The 26,928-nt window shown below is 42.3% G+C and overlaps 1 protein-coding gene across 2 annotated transcripts in view; it reads left to right on the forward strand.

Moving 5' to 3' along the window:
* Positions 1–11,349, forward strand: part of LOC134626138 (Na(+)/H(+) exchange regulatory cofactor NHE-RF2) — a 36,800-nt gene extending 25,451 nt beyond the window's left edge. Inside the window, exons 4-6 of one of the 2 annotated variants that reach the window (XM_063471677.1) lie at positions 6,467–6,620; positions 8,124–8,248; positions 8,349–11,349. In XM_063471677.1, coding sequence (XP_063327747.1) covers positions 6,467–6,620; positions 8,124–8,248; positions 8,349–8,513 — 444 coding nt within the window. In that variant the 3' untranslated portion in view covers positions 8,514–11,349. The remainder of the gene's footprint in view (positions 1–6,466; positions 6,621–8,123; positions 8,249–8,348) is intronic. The other variant, XM_063471678.1, reaches the window with a different exon arrangement.
* The last annotated feature ends 15,579 nt before the right edge of the window (positions 11,350–26,928 follow it).

Below are 26,928 nucleotides of genomic sequence, written 5' to 3' on the forward strand. Positions count from 1 at the left end.
AGTCTTTGTATCTGTAATATTACTCAGAAATGTAAAGTCCAACATATTACTTGTTACTGTTCTTGAAAGTAATTCAGTAATGTTACTTAATTACTCACTGTATGAAGTAATCTGTTACATTATTCTATAAATGACCTGAAATGCAATGTTGTATAGTTACCAGTTCCACAGACCACACAAGTAACTATTCTAAACAAGATGCACACACAGTCTTTCTTTCAGTTTTGAATGCATGACCATAAAAACCAGAAACACAAAGCAAATCTTTTCTTTGTGTTGGTGGTTTTGCCGCCCCTCCCTGAGACTTCAAAGCGATCGTCATGGTGATTCTACTGTAGATGTACAGGTAGAAATGGAGGCTGCAGGTCCGACTGACGCTATTCCCTGTTGAAGCTCAGGGCCTGGTTTGCTGGTTTGGAGTCACCATAGGTTCAGCTTTAACATCACTCTGGGTTCTATCTGTGTTAGTAGCATCATCCAGTTTGTCTGTCCTGGACTCACTTTGCATTTCAACATCTTGTCCAGTTTTTACAGGTGTATGTATTTGTGATGTAAAATTAAGTTCTTCAGACATGAACAGTATGATGACAACATCCCTGAATTCAGTGACCATGTGAGATTTTGAAATTGGTTAACTGGAAATAGCCTAAGGTGAAGGTTGTGCACAGTCCCCAAACAGATACTTTTAGGACATAGATAGACTTGCATGCTGAATGAGTGAAGTTAGTTTGGCAGGTCAAAGAAGTGTCCTTAAGCAATCTAAGGTGTAAAATTTCCAGAACAACATATTAAGTAATTATTGTGTGAGAGGTTTTTTGGCGTGGGCACAGCAGACCAGAAAAACAAGTGAGGATATTTTAAAGCACGTAGACACACACTGATGAGTTGATTACCGGTGATGCATACTGCATTCCCGTCACGGAAGATTATAAGAACCTCAAAAGGCCTCTTTCATAAGAAATGACATACCCAAACACGTCGCATGATTTTCTTCGTAGCTGTTCCCACATCACTAGCTGATGGGTGACTTTACATTATGTTTGCATTTGAAAAAAATCCATTTGATTTAGAGTATTTTTACACAAGACATGCACCACCTTATTGGAAACATTCAAAATTCAGCAATAAACCATTTTAAATGGTATAAAATGGAGATTTTTCATTAGTTGCTATTTTTAAACAAAGGCTTCAGGAGTTGAGAGCAGTCTCACACATGTGATCAAATACAGATGTGACCCTGGCTGTAATTAAAACGGCGGGCGTTACACGTTTGTGTTTCTAAGGATAACAGGACCTGCAGCCTGAACTCGAGCTTTACTGTGTCAAACCAGTGAGACAGCAGGGTGGTCTCAGGGGAGAGGAGGGTCTGCTATAAATCACTTTGAGCTGAGACACGAAACAATACGGAGCGTATATGTGCTCCCTCGATAACATGTAGAAAGAGACTGAGTGAGGTGGATAGCAAAGAAAGAATGCAGCAGAAAATGAAGATGCATGTGCAAAAAAGAAAAACAACATAATTATTTCAGATTTCCACCAGAGTGAGGAAACTGGTTAGAAAGTTCACGGATGTTTGGTGAACTTTCCCCTAGATTAAACAAAATCCACGCTACTGAACCATCATAATCATTATAAGTCGTTCTTCATCGGAGTGTACACACACACACAGCATTTACCCTCCATTCTCATGACCTTTGACCTCTCTGGCTCTACATCAGGGTTGAGACTAGAGTGCAGCACATTACTTCAAACAGGACTCCAACAGGCTCTGATAGAAAAGTTAAACGAAGCTAAAATCCAGAGTAACATACTGATGCTTTTGTAGCTCCTGGTTTCAGTTGATAGCTCGCAGATATACTTCCTCCTAAGTAAATATGGTGGTGTATTACGATGGGTAGAAGAGTTAGATGAAGAGAGCCCCATCAGCCAGTTAGCAGTTATGACACATATTTAATTTGAATGTACTGGCAATCCTAAGCATAAAAATCACAATATGCCATTAGAGCAGATTCGGTGGTGCAGTTTTTTAGCACTGTCGCCTCATAGTAAGAAAGTTCTTGGTCAGCTGGGACCTTTGTTTATGGAGTTTGTATGTTCTTCCAGTGCCTGCGTGGGTTTCCTCCAAATGCTCTGACTTCCTCCCACAGCCCAAAGACATCCATATTGGGTTCATTAGTGATTCTAAATTGGGTGTAGGCATCAGCATGAATGATGGGGTCTGCTATTCTGCGTTAACCCTACCACAGACTGACAACCCATGTCTCTCTCAATCGAGCCCTTCCACAACCTTAGTTGGAGTTTAACCTCTTAAGCCCCAACGCCCCCTGATACAGGGGCAAAAGGCAGGAGATCAGTTAGGCTTGGGGCTTAAGAGGTTAAGGAAATGCACGGATATTCCGGAATGCTTAAAGTGAGTTTTGCCCTTTTTCTCCAGTCTTTATGCTAACCTAAACGAGCAGAGCAGAGTTGCTGTTCACCAAAGTTAGCAAAAGGCGAGTTTGTGCTGGCAACGTGCTTATCATTAGAAAATAAAGTGCGCTGATGCTTCACTGGAAAATTAGATGGCTGGAGAGAGAGTGTGGGAACATCCTGTAGCAGGTCAATGAAGGCACTGACTGTCCTCCACCTCCCTTCTCCATGGAGACAGAAACCGAGGAACACTCACAGACATGAACATTCATATACAGATGAAGTTGAATGGTACTCAACCTCACTAATTTAAAGCACTTGAGTGAAATTATGAATACGTATGCATATGCAGAGTAAAGAGCAGGGTTAATTGGTATAGAAATAACACGCCCAGTATTGTGTGCTTAGTTTAAAGCAGAGAAAAAGTTATTTTTAATTTCCTGTCAAATTCTGGACTTTCTCACTAAACACAGCTTACCGACTTTATTTCAGTGTATGAGTTGTTTGTGGATCAGAAAATCTGAGTCTTTGTCAAGTTGCTGCTGTGTGAGTTAGTGTGGGAGAGCACCCTGATAATTACAGCCGTCTCTGACCATGCATCAAGATGCGCTTGTGTTATCTGTCAGCAGCTTGTTAGAGAGGTGAACAACCATGACAGATCTCTCTTTCTCCATCTCCCGGCGTCTTTTTCTCTCACTACGCCCCATTACACAGGACGCGTGTTAAGACTATGATGAGAGCTCAGCTTTCTGCCATGTCTGGCAGAAGCCCTGACACAGTGAACGCCTCATCAGTCTCTGCGCCAACTGATTCACTCATTCCAGGTTTACCCACATGGACACATGGAGTGTTTTTTCCACGTTATGGCATCATGGTGGCCTAACACCTGCATGATGATTGCCTCACTATCTCGCTCATCACAAACATCACATGTTTAATTTAGTTTGCTGTCAGCGAAAAACACCTTACAACAGGGTTGGGCAAATAATTTTTCCAAAGGGACTGCTGTGGAGGGCCACACCAATAAGATGAACTCAGTTCTTCTCAATAGTAATTTTAACCCTTTATATAAACTCATTTGTGCGACTCTCCACAACGGTCCCAGTTTTTCTTATGGTCCCATGGTAAAAATGTATATCCCACCCCTGCCCTACAGTGTCAGTCAGACACTACTTTGACTAGAATACTGTATGAATACACCAATATAAGAACCACTGATGGGAATGCCATGATTTATATTTACAGGCATCTTCAGGAGTTGTTATCATTTGATGCTCAAAATGCTGCCCCCTAATGTAACCACAGGTTTTCCAACACTTTCTGTTCTGACTATTTTAAATGGGCAAACATTTTAAACATGCTAAACCTAGTAACCCAGTAGAAGTTATTGTGCCTATTATCATCCTTACTATCAGCATTTTAGTATATTCAGTTTTTTGCTGCATATAGATCGGTGCAGCCTCATGGACCTCCTAGTTTGCCTATAGTTACTCATTTAAAATGGAAACGCAGCTATGTGTGGCTTCTTGACTCCCACACCATGTGCAAGTTTGATGTGAAGATCACTGGTGGAATCTTACGCTCTCATTCCTCCCATTCTATTGGTGTAACATCACTACAAACCTGTTAAATTCCATGTACCTGTTAAATTCCCTGATGAAGGCATTGGAGTTTTCTATGTTGAAAATAAAAGTAAAGGTATTTTAAATGTGATTCAAGTTGCTGTAAGGAACGCTTACGCTACTATCCTAACAGAGCACTTTGCACTTTGCTCCTACTCAGATCCTTCAGCTTTCAGGCCCTTTCCTGTAGAAGCAACTCCCAGTTTGGTTTCAGAAGGCAGACCAGTTAGGTTTAAAACTTCCCTTTTAGATCAAACTTAGTTTCAATTATGTTCCACTAAGGCTTAGACTTCACTCTTCGTATGTTTCTTCTCTTTCCCCTTATCCTCCCTCTCTGAGTCTGGAACTGCTGGAGGTTTCTTCCTGTTCAAAGGGAGTTTTTCTTTTCCTCTGTCACCAAGTGCTTCTTCAAAGGAGATCGTCTGATTGTGGAGGTTTTCTTTTCATTCTAATATTGTAGATGTAAAGCACCTTGAGGCAAGTGTTTCTGTGGTTTGGAGCTATATAAACAAAACTGAGTTGAACGGAACAATTTAAATGATTGTTTAGCTGGTAAACTTTAAAAATTGCTGTTCTATGTAAATTACATTAACATCTGTTACAAGCATGAATTAATCTGAGGCACAATACTTGCAAACATTCATCTAAATCACATTTCATGCTTTGTTTGTTTGTCCGGCACCCCCTCCTGGGACTCTGCGTGGACAGAAGTGTTAAAAGTCACTCACAGTATCACATGCGTCATATTCTCAGATGTGTGGATGCATTTAAAATTGTTTGTTTCGATCAGTCCAAGATTAGACCCACATGTGCAAATAGCATGAAAAACGTGAACTGCAGGTGGCAGGACCTCAGAAACGCACAGTCAGAGTATCAAGAGGTCCCACAAGGGTTTGTCCCATGAGAAATAAGCTTCTGCACGGTTCCTACAGCCTGTATTAATGAGCTCAGTGGGCAAAGAACAGAGTGTATTGTCTTGTGTGGGATGGACTGTTAATGAAGTCTGTGAAACATGACACAACACCTGTTGTTTGGCCAAATACAAAGATGTTTGTTCTCTCGGATTCAAACTGTCTGTCTGTCCCTCTGGCTGACATAAGTCCTGCATTTGTGATTTTTGATGTAGAGAGGTTCACATTTTTCCATCTGTTGATCCTGCTCTCTCTACATTTCATTTCCATCTACTCTCTTTGCCCTTCCCTTCATTTTCTGTTTCCTGGTCTGTCATATTGTACCTTTTTGTCTACAGTTTTATTTTCTAAAGCTCAAATTTTCCATCCTCCTCTATCATAAGCAGTGAATTTTTACACAAATTTCCCTTCAGGACACTGACACCTGAAACCCGTACTATAGCCAGAGCCAAGGAGAGCCATCAATAATTGATTGTGTACCGACACTAACTCGGCATGTTGCGACTGCTGCCTTTTGAAAAGCCACGGTCTACTCAAAGTTTTCAAAACACAGCATCTAGATAAGATGAGGCAACAACAGACTGTTGTGTTATGCAAGTGAAGTGTAGAAAGCAAGGGCGACGTCACACAAGAGTAGATGTGGATGTGTGCTTTCCACACTGTTATGTCACGCTGCATCCATGGCCACACGTACATACAGATGTAAAGAAAAAAGCTTTGCTTAATCGCTGTTGCAGAAATTCAAGAGGTAGTAGAATTTTTGCATTTTTCAGGCCCACTGAAAAATAAACTCTGTGCAATTAGTTTGTGGCTGCATGGCTCCCCCTGCTGTTTGAATGAGGTAGCACAGACTTATATACTGTACTGTCCCTTGAATACTGACATTTTCGCAGCAGTTAAAATACTCTAAATGTCATTCCTTTAGCTAAAATTTTATGACTATTCCTAAAGTGACCCAAAATACATGCAAAATTACATCAAATACATCAAATTTATCTCTTTAGATTTTTTTAGATCCACCATTCTGGGTCAAATCAAGGAAAATCATGTTTTGAGGGAATCTTGAATCATCAAACTATACATGCCATGTCTGTGTGTATTTTTTTTATGGGACAGTGATGACAAAGTTGAATAAGGACCTCAACATTGTAACGAGGACTGTCCGTGTTCCCATCCCATTTGCCCAGATTGCCCAAAAGACACTTCATGGGAGTGTAGTTAACTTCATGTTGCTGGTTATAGTTACAGTTACTCGTGTAACTGGGACTGTGACTGAGCATTAACTGTTTACAAAACAGGTCTTCATAATAGCATGAATAGCAACTTACTCAAGGGTCAGAAGGTTACCAGGTGTTCAGTCCAAATTAGAGAGTACTATTCACTGTATAGCTAACTATTAAGAAATTCAGTTTAAAGCGGTCATAAGCCTGGATGGAAAAGTTAAAAAGAATAACATGTAAAAGCGTGATTCTTTTAAACAAAAGCAACCTTCCTTTTTTTTGTGGGTGTGTGTGTGTTTTCCAGGTTAATGGCGTTAACATCGAGGGCATGCGGCATGCAGAGGTGGTGGCCTTCATCAAGAAAGGGGGAGATGAAACCTGGCTGTTGGTGGTGGATCCAGAAACAGACGAGCACTTCAAGAGGAGGGGATTGATCCCCACAGTCAGCCATGTAAAAGGTGGGATTGTGCTACATCAGGCTATTTGATGGGCTTAAATTTCCAAGAAGCCCTGTTGAGGAAGCACATGGCAGATATTTTATTGCATTATTTTGGTGAACATTTTTTCAAAAAAGATGTTTATAGTTTTTAAAAACTAGATAGAGCTTTCTTCTTTGTTAGAAGACAGTCACAAAGATAGCCTGTTTAAACAAAAAAAGCTTTAACTACTTTTTAAAAGACTCTACAGAGTCAACTTGTAGTAATAGATTGTTCCACGGTTTTGGTGCCACAGGCTGAAAGGCTTTGTCATCCCCTCTCGTCTATTTAGTCACGTACAGGGAAAACTAACAAATTCAAAGCCTGTGAATGAAGACAGCAAGCAGCAGTGCAATTTGTAGGTAGCTGACATAAACAATCTGGAGCCTGGCCATTTAGTGCTCTGTTTGTAAATATAAGAAATTTAAAACAAATCCTAAAATCTATTGGGAGCCAATGTAAAGAGGATAAAATGGGAGTGATGTGAGCTTACTAGAACGTTTTAACAGGCTGGCCACAGTATTTTGTATCGCTTGGAGAGGTGAAAGAGATGATTTGTCCAAGAATGTAAACATGGCATTACAGTAATCTAAACACAGATGGATGAATATTTTTCTCCCGTTCACCTGAGGAGACCATATGTTGCAATTTAGAAATGTTCTTTAAATGAAAAAGGCAATAAAGACAGAATAGAGATAAAGATTTTTCATCCAAGTTAAAGCCCAGGGAAGAATTGTTGAGCCTGGCATATTTTATGATCTTGGTCTTGGTCTTGGTGATATTTAAAACAAAGTAATTGGTAGAGAGCTAATGACTAATCTGTGTTAAACAGTGGACTAGGGAAACCTCACCTGTCCAGCTGGTGAGGTTTTAAAGGGATATACAGCTGAATGTCATCGACGTAAAAACATTTCATAAGAAAAATCAATAAAAGATTGAAGGATGCCAGCTAAAGTATTTAGGATTTAGAAAGAAAAATACTAATTACCCCATGACTGAACCTTGTGGAGTCCCACAGTTTAGGGAGGAAATGTTAGAGGTGCACTTGCCAACCCTAACAGAGAAAGACCTATCAGATAAGTAAGAGGAAAACCAATCTAACGCAGAGCCAGCGATACCAGCTAAAACCTTAAGCCTATAAAGTAAAATGTTACAGTATTAAAAACTGCACTGAAGTGAGACGCCATAAAAAGATCATTATAGACCTTTAAAAGAGTGGTGGCAGTGGAGCGCTGCTTTTTACAGCCAGACTAACTTGGGTTTAATTGTTCAGGTCATCTGCTTAGCACTGACTAAAAAGTCTAGCATACACAAACGAATAATTTGGGGTATCTTCCTATGTAAAGTTAGAAGAAAACATCTAATGAGATCCCATTTTTTAGATGAACAATTATTATCAAATAATGACAGAAGTAAAGACAAGCACTATGTCAAATAAGCCGTGGGCTTGGAAAACACTTCCTTCATATATGAATGTTTTCGCAGACTATGACGGTCCATCCATATCCAATGGCTCCCCCAGTCCTCAGATCAATGGCAGCTCTACCACTCAGTCCATCCGGTCCACGCACTCTGACCTCAGCAGCCAGGGCAACAGCACGCAGGTGGATGTGAGCATTCATGCACAGTGACATGTTTGGGCTTTGTACCTCCACATAAAAGCCTCTACCCTAAACCTTTGTTTGCATCTGTCTGTCTCATCATTTCTAGCTGGCAGATGATGAAGGTGGCCAGCTGTCTGATCCTTTTGCCGAGATGGGCCTGAGTCTCAGCGCTACGGCGGCAGAAGAAAAGATGAAGGTCCGTGGTAAAGAAAAGAGGAAGGCCCCGCAGATGGACTGGACGAAGAAGCATGAGCTCTTCAGCAATTTCTGAGACATTCTGCTCTAAGGACACGACAAAGGACAGAGCTCTATGCAGATCCCTGAATGGGAGACTTATCCTCTTGATATACAGATTCTCTTCTTCTTAGACAAAGAACCAAGATAACCCTTAAAACAGAAGATATTTTCATCCTGGGATTTAATGTGACAGAACTGTTCGAAGGATTTTACTTCTTAAGTGACTTAATAGTTCCTTTTCGTTCAAGTCCAGCATAAAGGAAGTGCTATATGACTTTGTGACTGCAAAAAATATGCTCAGAAGGGAACTTTGTCCTTACATGTACTGCTGTCCTTGGGGAAAGTGCAGTCAAATATTCACAAATTTGCCTTTGTCTTTACTTGATTATCCCATTCTCCCTACTCCTAGAGACTCTTTTTGACAGCTATTTTTATATTTAAAAAGTATAAGCGACTATGATTAAACAGTATCCCATCATCGTGGACTGCGTTTGAGAGACTTTTGAGGACACTGTGACATGAATGATTGTGGATAATGTGGGGATTTTGTCCCACAGAAGTCATAAGAAGCCCAAAGTTTGACAGAAGATCACTGTGAAAGAGTTGAGACCCTCCACCTTCAGCCCATTGATCCCATGTTTGATTGTAACCACTGATAAAGAAAATGATAGTTGAGCATAGTGTATCCTACATGTATTTGTACCTTTACTTTGAGTCGATTACTTTGATTTAAGAATCCCCTACTTGCTATTTAACCATTAGTCGTAATAAGTGTATCACCACTAACCTCTATTTACAAAGTGCTCCAGTGCACACATGCATAACAAAGGGAGGCACCACTATTATTAATTGTCTCATTGAAGGAAATAATAGGCATGAAAAGTGAGGGAGTTTCTCAGGGGAAATAGTGTGAGGGATGAGTTTTGTTGTTGTTATTGAAGGCTCGATGTGTACAGCAGGGGGCGAACTTACACCATGAATAGAGACCCCCTTTTGGCACTAAACGGAATAGATGTTTATCCAGACTTCATTCATCATCTTAAAATGTCCCAGAAACATTAAATAATTCAGATGAAGTGGAGAAAATAAACTTTAGATAATTTGAAGATGTATTTGTATTAGACAGCATTATTCAGATTTAATGTGAAGTGGCCTACACTTTATGAGCTAGTTATGTTTTGTTGGACTTTGATTCAAAGGTAAGTTGTTAAATATGAATGTATGAAGCTCAGCATCATTTTATAAGTAGCTTTGGAAGGAAAATGTAATTGCTGGCCACGTGCTAATAATCAGTCAGTATTAACTATAGTATTGTCTTGTAAACGGGAAGTTTATCAAGTTGATTTGTGCTCAAGGAAGGTCAATATTTTGTGACAGTGCTGAGAGAAACTCCTGAGCCACCTTTCATTTTTTTCTACATTTTGCTAGGAAATAGGAAATGTATGCAGTGATTTAACAAAACATGCAAATATACTTGTAAATACAGTATGTAAGGCAAAACTTCTGATGAGATTGTAAGTCAATATTTTATATGACCACCTTAATTTTTCAACATAGCCTGAATTCTTTTAATGGCTTTCTTGTTATTTCTCTCTTTTTTTCTCGATAGGTTGAAAGTAACAAAGTGTCTAAAGATATCATTTTAAACTGGTTCTTTGCTAAGTTGTCTGTTATGTCTACATACAAGATTGGTTTATCCCTTGGGTTAGATGCCTTTTTTAAGCTTGAATGAGTCATAGGTCAGTTTTAAGTGCTTAACAAAAAAAGAAGGTACAAAGACTGGACTGAAAATGATTGAAAAAGCAGCCAATTTCAAAACAAGAGAGAAAAATTACAAGAAAATTGGCTCTATGAAAACAAAATAGGAAAAAATGAAGGGTGGCTCAAGTCTGTTGCACAACTCTGTACACTTACCTGCTTTCGGCCAGATATAAAGCAACTGTGTCCGGAAGGAACAAATTCACCTAGAAAGCCCACTAATTAACTTGTGTGGTTTATTTTAATGATATTTTTTCTTTTTAATGAGCTTTTGAGACAAACTGGAGAAAAGATGAGAGCCAAAACGCTTTTTTTTATCTCTTTAACTGCACATCGCTAGGCTAGCTGTTAACGTATTTGTGCTAAGCTAAGTTAGCCAGCTACTCCCTACAGCTTTCTATTTTACTTACAAACAATAGAATGGCATCTATCCTCTCACAATACAAAAACTAAAACTATGAGTATTTATCATAACATTGAACTATTTAATGTTCAGCTTTTCAATATAAGAGGATCCATGCAAGTACACTCGTATAGATTGCATATGAAGCTAAATATCTGTATGTATGTATTCTGTAAGTGACAGCCCTGCTTGACCACTGCAAGAAGACAGTACGTTGGAGTCATGGTATCTATCACCTACAGCTTGAGCAGTTTGTGTGGTGTGTTGTAGGTTGTAGGGAGTGTCAGAGAAGCACACATTGAGGTCAGAGATGCTCTGGAGGATCTAGTGGAAGAGACTGTGGGAGCCATGGAGCTTACCGAGGATTATTACACATACAGGGACAGCTGTCATACACATGCTCACACACGTTGGGTGCACAATGTGTGTGGAGAGGAGTTATACATGCCATAATCCAACCAATATTGATATAATGTATGACAGCAAGTGGATTTCTGTACTCATTCACGACCACAGTCTTTCCACACAGTGTCGTGATTCATCTTCAGTGTCTGTCTGTGTGCGCTGTAGGGCTCGCTCTGTATGTTCTGACAATCAGCAAAGCAGTCTCTTGTTATTGCGGCTCATGTTTGTACAGTAAAAGAATACGGTATATGTGGCAGGTTGCATTTTTTTTTCAATAAAGTGTGACAATGGTGTTTCCATCACTCTCCCTAAGATGGATTTGAGCTTTGTTTTGACCTACGTTGTATCACTGAAACATTTCTTCTCTCTATTGGTGTTTTGTTTTTTTTTATAGTCACAGTATCTCTCATTTGCTCCTCATTCCTCTCTTTCCCCCTGAACCCACTCGACCCTCTGTGGCCCAGGATTATGTGGGCATACAGTTTCAGTTTCAGCGTGTTGTCAGAATTCTCCTCCACCCAGCTGCTTTGAGCTCTTTGGACTGACAAAGGTGAAACCGAGGTCAAAAGTGCGCTGGCGTGCACATGTGAGCGTGCATGGTGAATTTGAGGCTTTTGTGTGCACCGCTATCGTCTGCCTTGAAGAGAACGACCTTTGGCTGTAATTTTTTTCGCTCTTTCTTCACTCATTCCCCACAAAGTCTTCTTCTATGACTATTTCGCCACATAAGCAAAGCACAGGTTCATGATAAGCTACTTTTTGTATTAGTGAGAAATAGCTTTTTTTAGGGTATTGCAACAGTTCAGAACCTGGAGGTCTGAACCCCCAAAATAAATCTGGAGGGACATGAGAATATTAATTGTATATGAAATAACAAAACTAATATAAATCACATTTTGGCTTTTCTCTAATCTTGGCTTTATATGTAAAAAGTTGGGTAATACATGCAACACTCAAACTTCAACATAAACAGTCACAGCCACTATATTAGGTACACCTTGGTAGTACGGAGTTGGATCCCCTTTTGCCTTCAGAAGTCTCTTAATTCTTCTTAGCATAGATTCAACAAGATGCTGGAAACATTTCTCAGAGATTTTGGTACATATTAACATGGTAGCGTCACAAAGTAGCTGCAGATTTGCCAGCTACTAATCTACTAATGTAGATCTGACCATTCCACCACATCCCAGCGATGCTCAATTGAGATCTGGTGACTGTGGAGACCATTTGAGTGCAGTGAACTCATTATCATGTTCATGAAACCAATTAGAGACTTGAGCTTTATAACACGGAGCATTATCTCACAGGAAGGAGCCGTCAGAAGATGATAAACTGTGGTCCTAAAGGGATGGACATGGCAGCATGGCATTTAAAAGATGATCGATTGGTACTGAGAGACTCAAAGTTTAGTAAGAAAATATCCCCCACACAATTATATCACCAGCAGCAGACTGAACCACTTTACAAGGCAGGATGGATTCATGCTTTGATGCTGTTTATGCCAAATTCTATAATCACAGCAGAATTTGAGGCTCATCAGACCAGCCACCATTTTTCCAGACTTTCCAGACTTTCCTGTTCTTGGCCAACAAAAGCAGCACCTAGTGTGGTCTTCTGCTGCTTTAGCCCATCTGTTGTGCGTTCAAAGATGCTCTTCTGCGTACATCAGTTGTGATGAGTGGCTATTTGAGTTACTGTTGCCTTCCTATCAGCTTGATATGAACTATGACATAAGCAAGGCATTTTCATCCAGGGAACTGGATATTTTCTCTTTTTTATTTAGACCCTTCTCTGTAAACCCTAGAGATGCTTGTGTTGGGGAATCCCGGTAGATCAGCAGTTTCTGATCTACTCAGAAAGCCTGTCTGGCACCAATATTCAAAGTTACTTAAATCCCCTATCTTCTTAATTCTGAAGCTCACTTTTAATCTCAGCAGTTCCTCCTGACTATGTATACACATATAAATGCATTGAGTTGCTGCCATATAATTAGATATTTGCATTAACAAGCAGTTGAACAGTAATAAAGCGTCCAGTCACTGTATATTATTGTGGGTGTATGTAAATTCCCTTTATAATGAAAAAAAGAAAATAAATAAAGGGCAGTCCACTAGGGGGCACAACCAGGATTTAGGAATCCAGGAAGTAGGCCAAACCTTACTTGCTTCAGTCTGCTAGTACATCCAGTGCCCTACCTGATCTTTGTGAAAAGGCAGCGCTACACGTGGGCACATTATCAAACTCCCTGGAGGTTATGGCAAGGCCGAGCAGTGACGCCAGCACATCAAAGGACAGGCGCCGTTCAAAGCACTCTGCAATTTCAGAACAGTAAAAAAAAAAAAAGAAAGGGGAAAAAAAGCAGGAGAACAGAAGCAGAGAATAGATCCACAGGTGGGCACTTTCTGTTTAGCCGATGCAAGCATTTTTACCTACTACTGATGATAGATGATTGCCTGTCTTGCACCCTAGTTTTCTGTTCTCCTGCACTGTAATACCTCAGTGTAAACAGTTATTTTCACCTATTTGCAGCCTGTTCTTTTCCAGCCTTAGTTTATATTCTGTTCAGTGTGTGTGTGTGTGTGTGTGTGTGTGTCCTTTGATCCTGTTTGCATGCACCTTAGCGCCACCATCATCCCACCCAACTATGCCAACCATTTCACAGTGCCAGGGCTGCCCGGGATGCCTGCAAGGAGAGAGAGAAACCAGAGACTGACAGGGAGGTGCACAGAGAGAGAGAGATGGAGGGGAGGGGTGGAGGGGTGCGTTCCCATGGCAACTGTGTTTTTGTTAGCGCTCGTGAGTCAGACAAGCAGTGAGTCACAGTCAGGAGGAAACACACACACACACAGTCACATTCATACGCTCCCACTCACTCAGAGAGAAGCCAAATAAGGACAGCTACATGCACAGAGAAGGAGACCAAGAAGGCAGAAAAAAAGAAAAGAAAAAAGAGAGGGGAACGAGACGGATAAATTGCTCAAATCCAGAAATAATCGAGAGAAAGGAAATAAAAAAATTTTTAAAAAGCTACAAGGGGGCCAGGTAAATGAAGAAAATACAAGCAGAACTAGGAGAGAAGAGTGCACCAAAAGTGGAGAGAAGCAAAAAAATAAATAAATAAAAGCCAAAGGGCATGAGCTGCAGGCACATAACCTCTCCCCAGAGCACCCTTCACATGGGCGGAGGCAGCGGAAACACACATACAGACACACCCAGTTTGTGCACACCTTGGCTTAACTTGCTAAACCACCCATTTATTGTCTCACGGCTACACACCGAGGAAGGCCACCTGGTTATGCACAACAAACTTTGCATAATCTGCAGGTCAATGTACACTTTTATTATTTTTTCCTAACAAACTGAAAAAAGCGACACGTTTAGCAAAGCTGACTCTTTTGATTTCAGATCTCGTCATGTAATGAAAATGAGTGATTAAGCCCGTGTTTCATCATCTTCTGTCCTCTGCGACCAGTCGACGTTCCCACGGCCTGTTGCGATTTTTTATAGCTGTATGGTCCTTTGGGTGGTAAACGTGACTAAAAATTATTTACACAAAGAAGGTGTTTGTGTAGGCAGTACCAGAGCGTGGCTCACCCCCGTATAAAATGTGTGTTTTGACTACAATTGACCCCTGCTGAGTAACAGAAAGTAGACCACCGCACACAAACGCACACAGATCTCTTTTTTTTTCTTCTTTCTGCACTGATGTGTGCGCGTGTTTATAAGCTGTCATAAACGTTCACACACTGGAAGATCTAGCTGCTTCACAAAGCTGACTACCATCTTCCACTCACGGGCTTTTTTTCTGGGGCTTTTTTTGTCCTCTCAGTTCAGTTCAGTGACTTTTAATGGTATGATATACTACTGGAGCTTTTGTGTAAATAGTGAATGAATGACTGCATTTAGTAGTATTTAAATGGAACATGTGTGATCATTTAAACTCTTTAAAACAAACCGGGTGAAGGGAGGGAAAAAAATGCAACTTTTCCCTTCTTTCTCTCTGCTCTAGTCTTTGACTGAAGTTCAGCTCAAAGCACTCTATCAGAGCTCGTGTTGATGACCTGTCTTGTCAGCTTTATATCAGCAGAGATAAGGCACTAGATATTTCAACTGTCCTCCAACTGCCATGGGTTTGTTCAGTTTTTTTCCCAAGTTTCACAATGTACACAATATTGTCAAAAGTATTCACTCATCTGCCTTCACACGCATATGAGCTTGAGTGACATCCCATTCTTAATTCATAGGGCTCAATATGATTTCAACCATCCCTCTGGAGCTATAACAGCTTCAACTCTTCTGGGAAAGCTTTCAACAATTTAAGGAGTGTGTTTATGGGAATTTTTCACCATTCTTTCAGAAGCACATTTGTGAGTTCAGACACTGATGCTGGCTCATCGACTCGGCTCTAATTCAAGCCAAAGGTGTTCTTTTGGGTTGAGGTCTTTGCACAATGCACTCAGACATCCACGGAAGTGACTGGAACACCTGAATTCAATGATTTTAATAGGTGGGGGAATATTTTGGGCAATATAGTGTGAGTACAAGAAGGTCAAAAAACAGCAAAGCCTAAAAATCAAACCGACTATATTCTCACCTATGTTTAAAATTAATTTCCTGTGCTTCTACTGCAGGTGAGCAGCAGGTGGAGAACGTAAAATGTAAGTGCTGTACTTGTAGAAGGGGTGGGGGTCAGAGGTCACTGCTGAGTGGGCAGGGTATCTGGGAGCTAACGAGGGAGGGTAAAATGTGTTGTGGAGCTGTGAAAGGGCGCAGGAGAATGTGCACGCCTGTTAACGCGCAAGTGATTAATGAGACGGAGGAAGCCAGTCGGCCCGTGTGTGTCACTCCAGATGATGTCAACGGTTGAGCAGAGGAACAGAAACAACCCCGTTGCTACAGACAGGCTTCCTCTCTCCTGCGCTGAAAAATTATGCGTTACACATACAGTACGCCACATTTCATCAGTTCCTCATACAGAGAAGGAACAGCACATCCATGAGGAAGGTTCACAGGTTTACTTTATTCTCTATAATTATTCCTGCCTTGAAGCAGTTTCGGCTTCCTCCTTTTTGCAGCCACAGTGGGCGTTTCGTTATTTCTGTCTTGATTTTCTCAATCAAGTCTCTGTGGCGGCTTGTCCTGCTAACGGTTGATTAAAGTTCTGGTAGTCACATTCAAACTGAGAGTCGCAGAAATTCCCCTGTGAGTTTTTGGGGCCCTGGTTTCTCTTCTGAGGCTGCACAAAGGTCACCTCTTGGTTTCACAGGTTATCAGTCTATGTTTTTGTCAGCTAATATTGACACGATCAAGCTGACTTAATCAAACAAGAAATCATGAAATCATATAAAATGACTCATAGGATGTTATAACCCGATTATAGCATTTCGTTCTCACTCTGCTGACTTATTTGTGGTTCCTTAGTATTTTGAAGTAGAATGGGAGGAAGAGCCTTCAGTTTTCAGGGCCTTGTTCTGTGGAACCAGGGCCTGGTTTGTATTCTGGAGCCAGAAGTCCTCTCTGCTTTTAAGATTGGGCTTAAAACTTTCCTTTTTGAAAAAGCATATAGTTACAGCTGGATCGTGTGACACTGAATCCTCCCTTAGTTACGGTGCAATAGTCCTAGGCTGCTGGGGGCTTCCCATGATTCAGTGTTTCTTCACCACTCACCTCTTTTAACTCTGTCTGTTTATGAACCACTCTGCATTTAATCATTAGTTATTATTAATCTCTGGCTCTCCTCCACAGCATGTCTTATGCCTTATCTCCCTGCCCTCACCGCCCAACCGGTCATGGCAGATGGCTGCCCTTCCCTGAACCTGGTTCTGCCAGAGGTTTCTTCCTTCCTGTTAAAAGTTTTTCTTTCCCACTGTTCCCAAGTGCTTGCTCATAAGGGTTTTTTTGAAGTTTGGGTTTTTCTCTGTATTATTGTAGGGCCTTCAAAATGCCTTCAGGTGATTGCTGTTGTGATTTGGTGCAATATAAATTAAGCTGAATTGATTAGTTGTAGGACACGTCTAAATACAGCAGTTTCAGTTTGTTTGGGATTTTTATTAATTTCTTCCTCTTTCTATGCTTTATGGTGTTTTAACCATAAATGAAACCAAAGCTATGATTGTGGCTGTGGCCAGCACGAATATTGTTTTCCATCTTCATGGCCCCACCGACAAACGGGTCATTCAAACATATCTGCATTTAATCTTTCCTTCTCCCTTCAACTTGCTCTGTCGCTCACTCCCATGCTATGAGCTCACTTCAATAAAATCCACCTCTGTTTCTTCTTCTCTGTTTATGTGTCCTGAGAATTCAACTGTTGACTGAGTTTTGACACCAGAAGCTGAACCCAGAGGGGTTGACTGGGTGCATGGATGGATGGATGTCTATCAGAAAGGGGGCCACACAGAAAAGTATGGGGCAGTAGAAAGAACAGGAGAAAGGGGCAAAAAGAAATCACATCACACAAGAAAGTTAGGTAAGTTAATGAACTGGTGTTGAGTAAAGAGACGTCAACGAGCAAGAGGGACAGCAGCAGTCGAAGGGGGGGGGGGGCTAAAAGAAAGGCAAGCACAGAAGGCAGGGGGTTGTAAAGGTGGTCTTGGCAGCGTATTTTTAGCACACTGAGTGGAAGAGGGCGGTATCTTCTCAAGGGGTTTTTCCAGAGAAGTATATTTAGAGGCAGGGTGTGTAAAAAGACAGAGGGAGAACAGGAGGGATGTGCACTGTACACTAAGGCCTGCCTGATGTAAGAGTCTGCAATAAGACCACACACATTCCTTTTGTCCTCTCTGTGCCACTGCCCTTCTCATATCTGCCTCTTCACCATATACGAAACGCTTTACAGTACGCAAGCAGGCCACCGCCTCCGTAAGTCGCTTTCAGGCGTTCACTTATGTTTTTCACTCTTGAACCCGCACGTCCTGGAGTCCTCTCGCAAGCTCCAAAACACACAGTAAACACACGCATTCTTGACCCAGTTTTTTAAAGCATGGGAGTAAGTTTCTTGACCTGCCTGCCTGTAGTCGGGCAGGTCGAGATATTTAAAACAGCCGATGCCCAACAGCTTTTCAGCACATCAACTAACACCAAGGCATACCAGACACCGCAAATCAGACAGCAATTTTCCAAATACTGAGGTAGCTAATGTGGTATAAAGTTGAAGGGAGAGCGGGAGACAGCTGAAAAAGCAATGCTAATAATAATGAGAGAAATGAGAGAGAAGGGAGAGAAAGAGAAGTGTGGTCTCTGTGTATAGCTCTGCTAAGGATAATAGCATGCATGCTGGCTGAGGCAGACAGAGGGAGAGAGAGGAGGAGAGGAGAGGAGAGCGAGCGCAGAGCCGCAGTGACGCCATTGTGGTTCCACAGCACTTCCTGTCTACCGCCACAGTGTTTGTGTGTCCTGTCTCCAGGGCAACTACCAATACATAAATACCAGAGAGGTAGTAGGGAGAGAGAGAGACAGAGAAAGAGAGAGCATAGGAAAGAGAAAATCAGGACAGACCAATCAAAGTCAAGTTGATACATTCGGAGCCTCTTAACTGACTGTTTTGAGCTCAGCTTAGATGTGCTGGTGTGTTCATGGACTTTATGACCGAGTACTGGACCAGTTTCCAGGGAATTGGTCCAGCATGGATGAGGTGTAGAAAAGCTATGACCTCAAATGTCCCAGGACTGGGTCAGGGTTGGATGGAAAAAAAAGAAAAAAAAAAGAGGCCAGGAATGGGAGGAAAATGCATGATGGCGCTAATTCAGGGTGGAGATGATGATGATGATGATGAGAGCAAAAAAAAGAGCTGACAGGTTGATTAAGGAGGCCACCTATCAGCTGACAGGTTGCTGGTTCTCTAGCAACCACGCCAATACTGCTGCAGATCCAAGCAATATATCTATTTATACGCATTTCACAGTGTACCAGACTGTTTTATTGACGTGAAAGGAAAAATGTTAAAAACAGTCTTTGAAATGCACGCTCCCTTAACCTCTGCAAGGGGAAAGCGCTCCGCTGTGTACTCCTCTTCGACTCCAAAAATCACATACTCCTTGTATAACTCAGATACAGATGCTTGTGCACTTACATGCAGTACCGCAGATGTAAAAATCCAGCATGGAGCTGCAAAACAACTATCATTTTTATTACCTGCATGAGCCAGAAGTAGCCAATCAACAGCCAGCTGTGTTGTTGTTGTGCTGACACATGCACACAGTAAAGGTAATAATTGCTTTAACTGTAAAGTGGGAGGCACATCTTCTCATTATTGTAGTGAAAGGTACAGGTGGGTGTACCTACAGCCACCAGTTTTCCACACTCAGCTTTGTGAAAGTTACTCATACACCACGGGGTTCATGCTAGCCGTATTTGCAATGGGAATATAGCAACATAGCAAATGTAAGCATCAAGACAAGTGATTTGGTACAGCTTTGGAAGGTAAAGAAACCTTTTTTTTGTTTTTTGTTTTCAGTGAGTAGGTTTAGTCTTACTTCACAGTACCCACTTCTCCTTTCTGCTTGTTAACTTAATTGCTAATGGTAGCACACTACCATGCTCTCAAGTGATAATTTGCAGATGTTTGGCATGTCTAATATTTGTGTTTATGCCGTTTGAGAGCGTGTGAGCAGGCTAAAATCTGAGCTCCATGAGAGAGAGAGAGCTTGCCGTCATTGCTCTTCTAGCATGCCCTACTACTAGCAATGTTGGCACTGTTTTAAAGAAAGCTGCTGTGGAAAACTGTGCCAGCAGCTAGCTCGCATTACCAGTCAGCTTTATCGCCACAACTTTTCTTCAAGCTGGGCAGAGTTAGAGAAGAAGAAGAGGTAGACTGAGGATTGAAGGACATACAGGAGAAAGGACAAAGCTATGATTACTAATCACGCAACAGAAAACACTTGATGCAATTTGGTTGCTCTCATTTTTATTGGAGTAAAATTTTCTTGAAAATCTTAATGCAGCATTGCAGTGTTATTTGTTCTGCAGTAACAAATACAAGCGACTGATTTAAAAGGCCTGGGGGGTTTTTGGCACCAATGAGGCAGGCTGAATGACATTTAGTCTTGGGTACACTAATCATTAAAATCAGTCATCAGATTGCAATGTTTGTTGCAACAAGCAATATCTGGAAGAGGCGAATCACTATGGTAAAGTATATCAATATGATCTTCTTATAATCTCTGTTCAGAGGGCAGAAAGTCGTTTGCCTTATACTTGATGACAGCATTGTTTAGGCAGATTTAAAAAGGACTCAACAAAAGTATTATTTCATGTAGTGAAGGGAGGATGGATTGTTTCAAATCCTTGGGCTGGCTCTTGACATGCAAAGGCAATAAAGTCAAGGTCGTGATGCCCTTGGGAAAAGCATTTGCAGGGCCCAGTTTCCAAGAACAGAAGAATAGTTTTAAAACTTAAACAAATCTGTGAATGCGTATCTATGCGCAGCCAGTTGTGCCTCTTTCTGCAGAACCTGCTGCCGTTCACAGGAATGTGCCCTTAGCCAATGTGTCTGGTTAAATAAGGGTAACGCTGATACCTCTCAGATCAGCTGGCACGGCAAGCGGCTTTTTCTCCCAAGTCTCCCGAATTTCTGTCTCTGTCCAAAACCATTTTCCGCTGCCTGTTGCATAATTGGATCTAACTCACCATGACAACCAAATGGATGTTGATTTTTTTTCTTTTTTCCCAGACCCCGCGGCCCAGATTAGAGTCGCTTACTGTCGTCTGACTCACCGGTGAAGATGATCGCTCAGCTGAACGTCCGCTGTGACCCATAAACACAAGTACACACTGTTCATCCGCAATAAAAAAAAAAGACAGATTTTTATAGAGGCGTACTGAATGAGCCAAAAAATATGAAAAACACACAAGCCGTCCAAGAACACACACAGAAATACATGTTTTGAGTCCCTGTACCCTGAGCTGGGACACCAAAGCAGACCAAAGTGTGGAGAATATTTTTCAATGAACTACTATTCAGTGACTACTATAACTAAAAATGACACAGCTCAACCATGACTCCACAGAAGCGCCCACAACCCTCACAGGATTTCTGCAGGCCACAGTGAAGTTAGGTTTTTTTTGAAACATGTAATCTCCAACTGTACAAAAAACAGAAATGGGAATTCACACCACCTCGGCCACAGTTATCTTTCGAAAATGGACTGATATGTTGAAATATAGACATATGCAAACATGTACAAATGTTGGATTACATTTCCCAGAACCATAAAGTACAGAGTATGGCCTTGGGGTGGAGAAGACGCATCGTTTTCCTAATACCACAATCCTCACCGCCAGCAGGAAAAGCTCGAGAACGTTACGCACCAGTGTTCTCATTAATGAGTGGAGATGCTCTTTCCTCTGTTCTGTTCATATTTTAGACAGACTGAAAGAAGTGCTACCAGCCTGAACTTAAGAGTGACACATCTCTGTTTCAATTCTGTGTTATCTCAGTCATTACAGTATTTGGTTTGCGTGTGGCAGCGCTCATTGCCGTGCCTGTGAGGCAAAGCAAGAGAGGAGTGTGCACGGCACGCATAGTGGTTTAGACCACAAAATAAAGATGAAACTCATCGCTTAAAAGAGCACGTTAACAATATTCATCTCGCAGTTCACCACCTCACAGAGGCCTTTTTTTTTTTTTTTTGCTTGCTTGACGCGAGCAGGTCATCATTTTATAAGAAGAGGAGGAAAAAAAGAGGAGGAGAAGAAAAAGATAGAGCTCCATCATCATCAACACAAGTTTACACATACCCGTATGTAATCTTTGATAGCTATCAATCAAAATTTAAGGCCCTCATTAAAACCTTTTGGCTCTTGTGCAAAGCTGTAAATCCCCTTACGAAGACAACATAGAAACTGAGGTCCGCAAACAAAACATTATCCCATCCGAAGATAAACGATGTGTCGCAGGCGGTCACGTGTCTTACTGGCACAGTCATTTCGCTAAGCTTGAGTGTATGCGTTGCCTAGAGACGCGTATGTGTGTGTGGAATGTGTGACGTCTGATCTCGCACAGGGGCGTGGCTCTCTGTACAGGACTTTGCTACTCTCACGCACACACACCCAAAGGCTTCAGGGGAAGTTGTAAAGCTTCTAATAGCCCCTCTCAGAAGCTCGTGTTACTGCCCCAATGTTGCCTGGAGGGTTGGTTGGGTGGGGTGGGGGTCCTACGCTTGACAGGTGGAGATGAAAATCAAACACTTCCAAAGACGAGAAAGTTACAAAGACAATGATTTTAAACAGATTGTAAGCCAGCATGAGTGATTTAAGTCGTTTTTCAATGCTTTATTGATTATCTGACGTGTCGTAATTGCTGATCCAAAGATCTCTCTCAGTTTGATCTTTATGTACCAAATGAAGCGTGTAGGGGAGGGAAAAATATCAGCCATGTTTTGCCATTTGCTAAGATTGCTGTGATCATCCATAAAATCTGTTTAATGCCTCAGGGTTAATAGTTTTATGACCTCAACAGACACTTTTTCAACTTTGACGTCTCTGATCTGAAATCCACAACATGCGCGGCTTTGATCTGACATTTAAACACTCAGTTTAAAGACTTTTTAACAAGTGTGTCTAACCTCAGTAATGTCACGTTTAACTTCCTTATATTTCTTTATATTTCATTTCTCTTTTTTTCGGTTAATATGGTTAATTTCTGCTTATATGGGGATGACTATAGACATGCACTCTTTTTTCCTAAATTGACATAAAAGGGCAAAAGTAGCAAACTCGCCTCAGTGTACATTTAGCTTCTTCCTGTCTGCTACTGACTCAAACAGCCCTTGCTCATTTATTAGCAGCTGTGCAGCCAATTATCTCCCTGCCCCCTTTCCTGTGTTCTACCAGCAGCTTCGGCCATGCACAGGGGAGGAGAGGTAGGGAGGCAAAGGGGGGAGGAGAGGAGAGAGAGAGAAGGGGAGTGTTCCTCTCCTCTGACATCGTCATAAAGGAATCCCCTCTGCTAGGCTGGGCCCGCCTACTTGCTTACTCTCACCCCGTCTGGCTCCCAGACACACTCGCGTTCACACACACACTCCTGTCTGCACAGCCGAAGCAGGAACGGACTGACTAGGAAAAAAGGACAAAGAGTGGGAGACGCGGAGAAGCTGCGAGAGAGACGGGAGATGGGATGGGGACTGTGAAGGTCAACTTTTAGAGTGTGACATTGAAGAGCGTGAAGAACAAGAGGGAGAGGAAAAGGAGTAAAAACTGTTGTCTCAGGTAGGTACAGCAGTGGGTTTGCCTCTTCTCAGGACATGATTATTACTTTTATGACTTTATGATCCATGAACACTGTGTACCTTCCTCTGACTTTTTTTTTTTTGGTCTTGAACCTCTGGTCTTCCACAGAGGGGCAATTCAGCAGTTCCTGCAACCTGTTGATCAGGACGGGACGTTCACACAGAGTCGGAGTAAAAGTCTGCCTGCTGTTCAAATGTACTGTGTTGTTGGCACTGGAATATTGCCCCGTTATGAGGTCTGCCACTGTGGACCGGCTCCATTACAAAGGTCAGATGAATACAATGCCATTGAATGGGATGGTTTCATTCCTCGCTGCCTAACTCGCTTGTTAATTTAAAGGTTATGTACCACCCCCCGTCTGAGTGATTTCAGGCATAATTGTTTTGCCTCCACCTGTTTCCATACAGCTTTCTGCTTATACAGTATGTTTGTCATCTGTCTGCCCATGTGTGTCATCTGCCTGTCGTCATGTCTGTCGGTCTGTGTGCCTCTCCTTGGGGTGTTGCTGGCAGCACGGAGCGCTAAGTGAGGTCATAAAAAGTTATAGAAAAGCAGCCTGAGAGGCGTAATGGCAGTGTTGAAGTAAGGCCGGAGCCGCTCAAACATTCCTCTCATTGTTCAGGGGCCCTGTAAGTCTGCGAGCTCCCAAACCTCCATGAAAGGAAGGGAATCCAGTGGCTACTGTAGCTAACCCACTTTGAGCTGCATTTCAGGGCTGGCTGTCTCTGTCTTCCTGTTTGCCGTCCTGTCTGGTGTGTGTGTGTGTGTGTGTGTGTCGGGGGGGTCGGGGGTGTTGGTATAGACCAAACTGAGTAGCGGAAGGCAAAAATGGAACTGAAGGAGGTAAACGTGAGGTTGACCTATAGAAGAAGGATAAGATAAGGTGGTATTAATTTAGCCCCGACAGTGGCGTCTATCACTTTGCTCCGTATGCGTCTGGCTGTGACTTCAGATAACCTCCATGCCAAATGACATGGGAAAGAGAAGGCACGGGTCAAATGTGTTGTTATTTTGCCTTCTGCTTTGAGAAGGTGGAAAAATGGGGTGATGGATGGATGGTGAGAAAGGATGAGAGGAGGAGCAGGAGAATGTGGGGATCTAACCCTCAAGCCTTGGCTTTGGTGGGGTGGTTTGAGTGGGTGGGTGTGCCCGGCAGCAATCTGTAGGAATGGGCCCAGGCTCAGGAAACCGTGGCGTAGTGGAATAAAAGTGTGTGTGTGTGTGTGTGCAGCTTCAGCATCCACTTGTGCATGTGTGGTTCAGTGGCAGCAGGGCAGCTGTACTCTAAGTACAGGGCTGGTGGTGGTGGTAAGGGTGTTTGGCAATGAATCAGGCTGAGGATAGGATTACACGCACTGGGCTACAGGGAGTGGACCACGGGCTTGGGCTGGGCTCTTCACTGCTGAGGCTAGCTTTACAGCCCAAAGAGACTTTGAGCTTTTCCCTTTAAAAAAAAGGAGCTGGAAATACTTCTTTTTTACTTCTCATACTAATGTCCCACATGTGGCGCGTTCCATTGATTCCGGGCCAGCCAATGAACGGTCGCCTTTAATTTAGGAAAACTGCAACATAGAAGGCCCATAGTAGAGGCCCGGGCTCTTGTTTGAATGTCACTAAATGTCACAGCCTCAGCAATGATTACACCCTCGCACGTAACATGAAACAAATACAATCACATGCGCACACATACCCAGACAGACCCTGTCTGGTAGCAAGCAAGTTAAGGTGTGGTGCTGCGTTGTGTTTTAGTTGGCGGGCTTTGCAATTTCGACTGCAGTTTTGTTGATCCTGTGGTTGATTTTCTGGCGGATAAAAAATATGCAGCCTTGATTCTGGAGAATTTTTTTTTTCTTTTGATGTGTCAGCTGCTCGCTCCTCATCATTTAACCATTTTTAGGCTTTTCCGCCTTTTCTTCCCAGGAGTGAGTTTAATAGGCACAACAGACAAGATAGCAATTATGGAAAGCAGACGTGGCAAATTTACACCGTAAGAAGGGAATTAACATGTTACTGTAACCCTTGTGACTTCACGTCTTGAACTTATAGCATTTACAGAGAAAGATGAAGCTGTGGCTGGAAACAGCTTCATCTGCCCCCTGTGAAAATCAGTGGAAACATAAATGACTTGTGCTCGGCTTTGAGAAACAATTCTTAATGACATGCACGAGCCTGGGAATCGTACTGCTCACTGTTTGCTCTGTTAAGCGGTCCACAGCCTGGAGGTGCGAATGATGTCAGCTTGGTATTTTTACTATTCACAGTTTATGAGAAAGAGTGAAAACCAGCTTACGCGAACCCCATGTTTGCCACTGACATCACTGTGTTTGCTCAGTGATAGTGAGCATATTGCGTGTGTGTGTGGAGAGATAGGTAGATTGCGCTTGGCCTGCGGAGCGTGTGTGCATTTCTGTGCAATGCGCACACAAGGACACGGGCAGAGAGAAGATATGTGTTGAAACAACAATGGTTTGAGATCCAGCTGTCCCAGCAGAGGCTTTTCCACTTAACTGTGTGCCCTTGTGTAAACGGCAATGTCAATTCTGAGCTCGAGCCGACGATCTGAGAAAACAGCCAGTGGCCACGTCTGCACTTGGACCGCCATACGTCGTGTGCATGAACAATATACACACATACGCACCACGAAACCATCAAAGAACCCACACATGAGGCCATAATCCACGAAGACATGCTCTCTAAAAACACTTTAACTTCACTAGAGTACATCTGCTGGCAGGCGTCACTCGGTGATGCTCATTTTCCAACCCTACGCCTCCATCGAGGTGCAACAAGTTGCCACGGTTGCGAGCTACCAGTAAGCTACAGCCTATATGCCACATACTTGTTATTTCTAACCATAATAAACATCCAGTTTGAGAAGCCAGTAGCAGGAGGGCCGCCTGTATCCTCCAAAAAAACAAAAAAAAAAAAACCAAGGCGAATGCGAGGCGGGTCGAGATCCTCGCAGAGAGTGTTTGAGGTGAGGTGTTGGACAGCGTGCGTCAACCAGAATGCCGTCATTACAGGGGAAGGGAAGGAATGAGCTCATGGACATTAACGGGCTGCGGGTTCGAGTGGGGGGGGGAGCGAGAAACCGATGGAAAAGATGAAAAGGCAGAGAAAATAACACACCAGGATGAAAAGAGATGGCGGTATAAAGGGTTTAAGGTTAAAGGCGGGTAGGAGGTAAAGGGAGCAGTTGTCGTGTCTTTGATGGATGCCGGGACCTTAAATTACCTTCTTTCTTGACAACATCTTGTTGTGACCGTGTGGAGGCCGGCCTAGGCTTTAAAAAGCGCAACTCATAAAACAGAAAGGAAATTAAGAAGACGTACAACTAGGATCTAAAACAGGCCGCCCTGGGTGCATTTTTATGTCGACATTTTGGTTTTCTGTTAACCGAGCGATTAAAAAAACTGGCCCTAAGGCAATGTAAATGTACACTTTAGTCTATTGTAGGGTCAAAAAAGTTGATTTTGAAAGTTAGCGAGAACAGACAATGCTATTCTGTTTTCTTCCCAGTAGCACCCAAACACTGAACCACACTTTGGCCTGGTGAAAACTGGAAAGCTTTCACATGAGATGCTGCTTTTAGCTCAAAACGATGCTCACAACTGGGCTGGAAAAAGTTTGCGTTCTATTTATGGAAGCTCTGTCT

Source organism: Pelmatolapia mariae, linkage group LG4 (assembly GCF_036321145.2).
Source record: "Pelmatolapia mariae isolate MD_Pm_ZW linkage group LG4, Pm_UMD_F_2, whole genome shotgun sequence".
Classification (NCBI taxonomy): domain Eukaryota; kingdom Metazoa; phylum Chordata; class Actinopteri; order Cichliformes; family Cichlidae; genus Pelmatolapia; species Pelmatolapia mariae.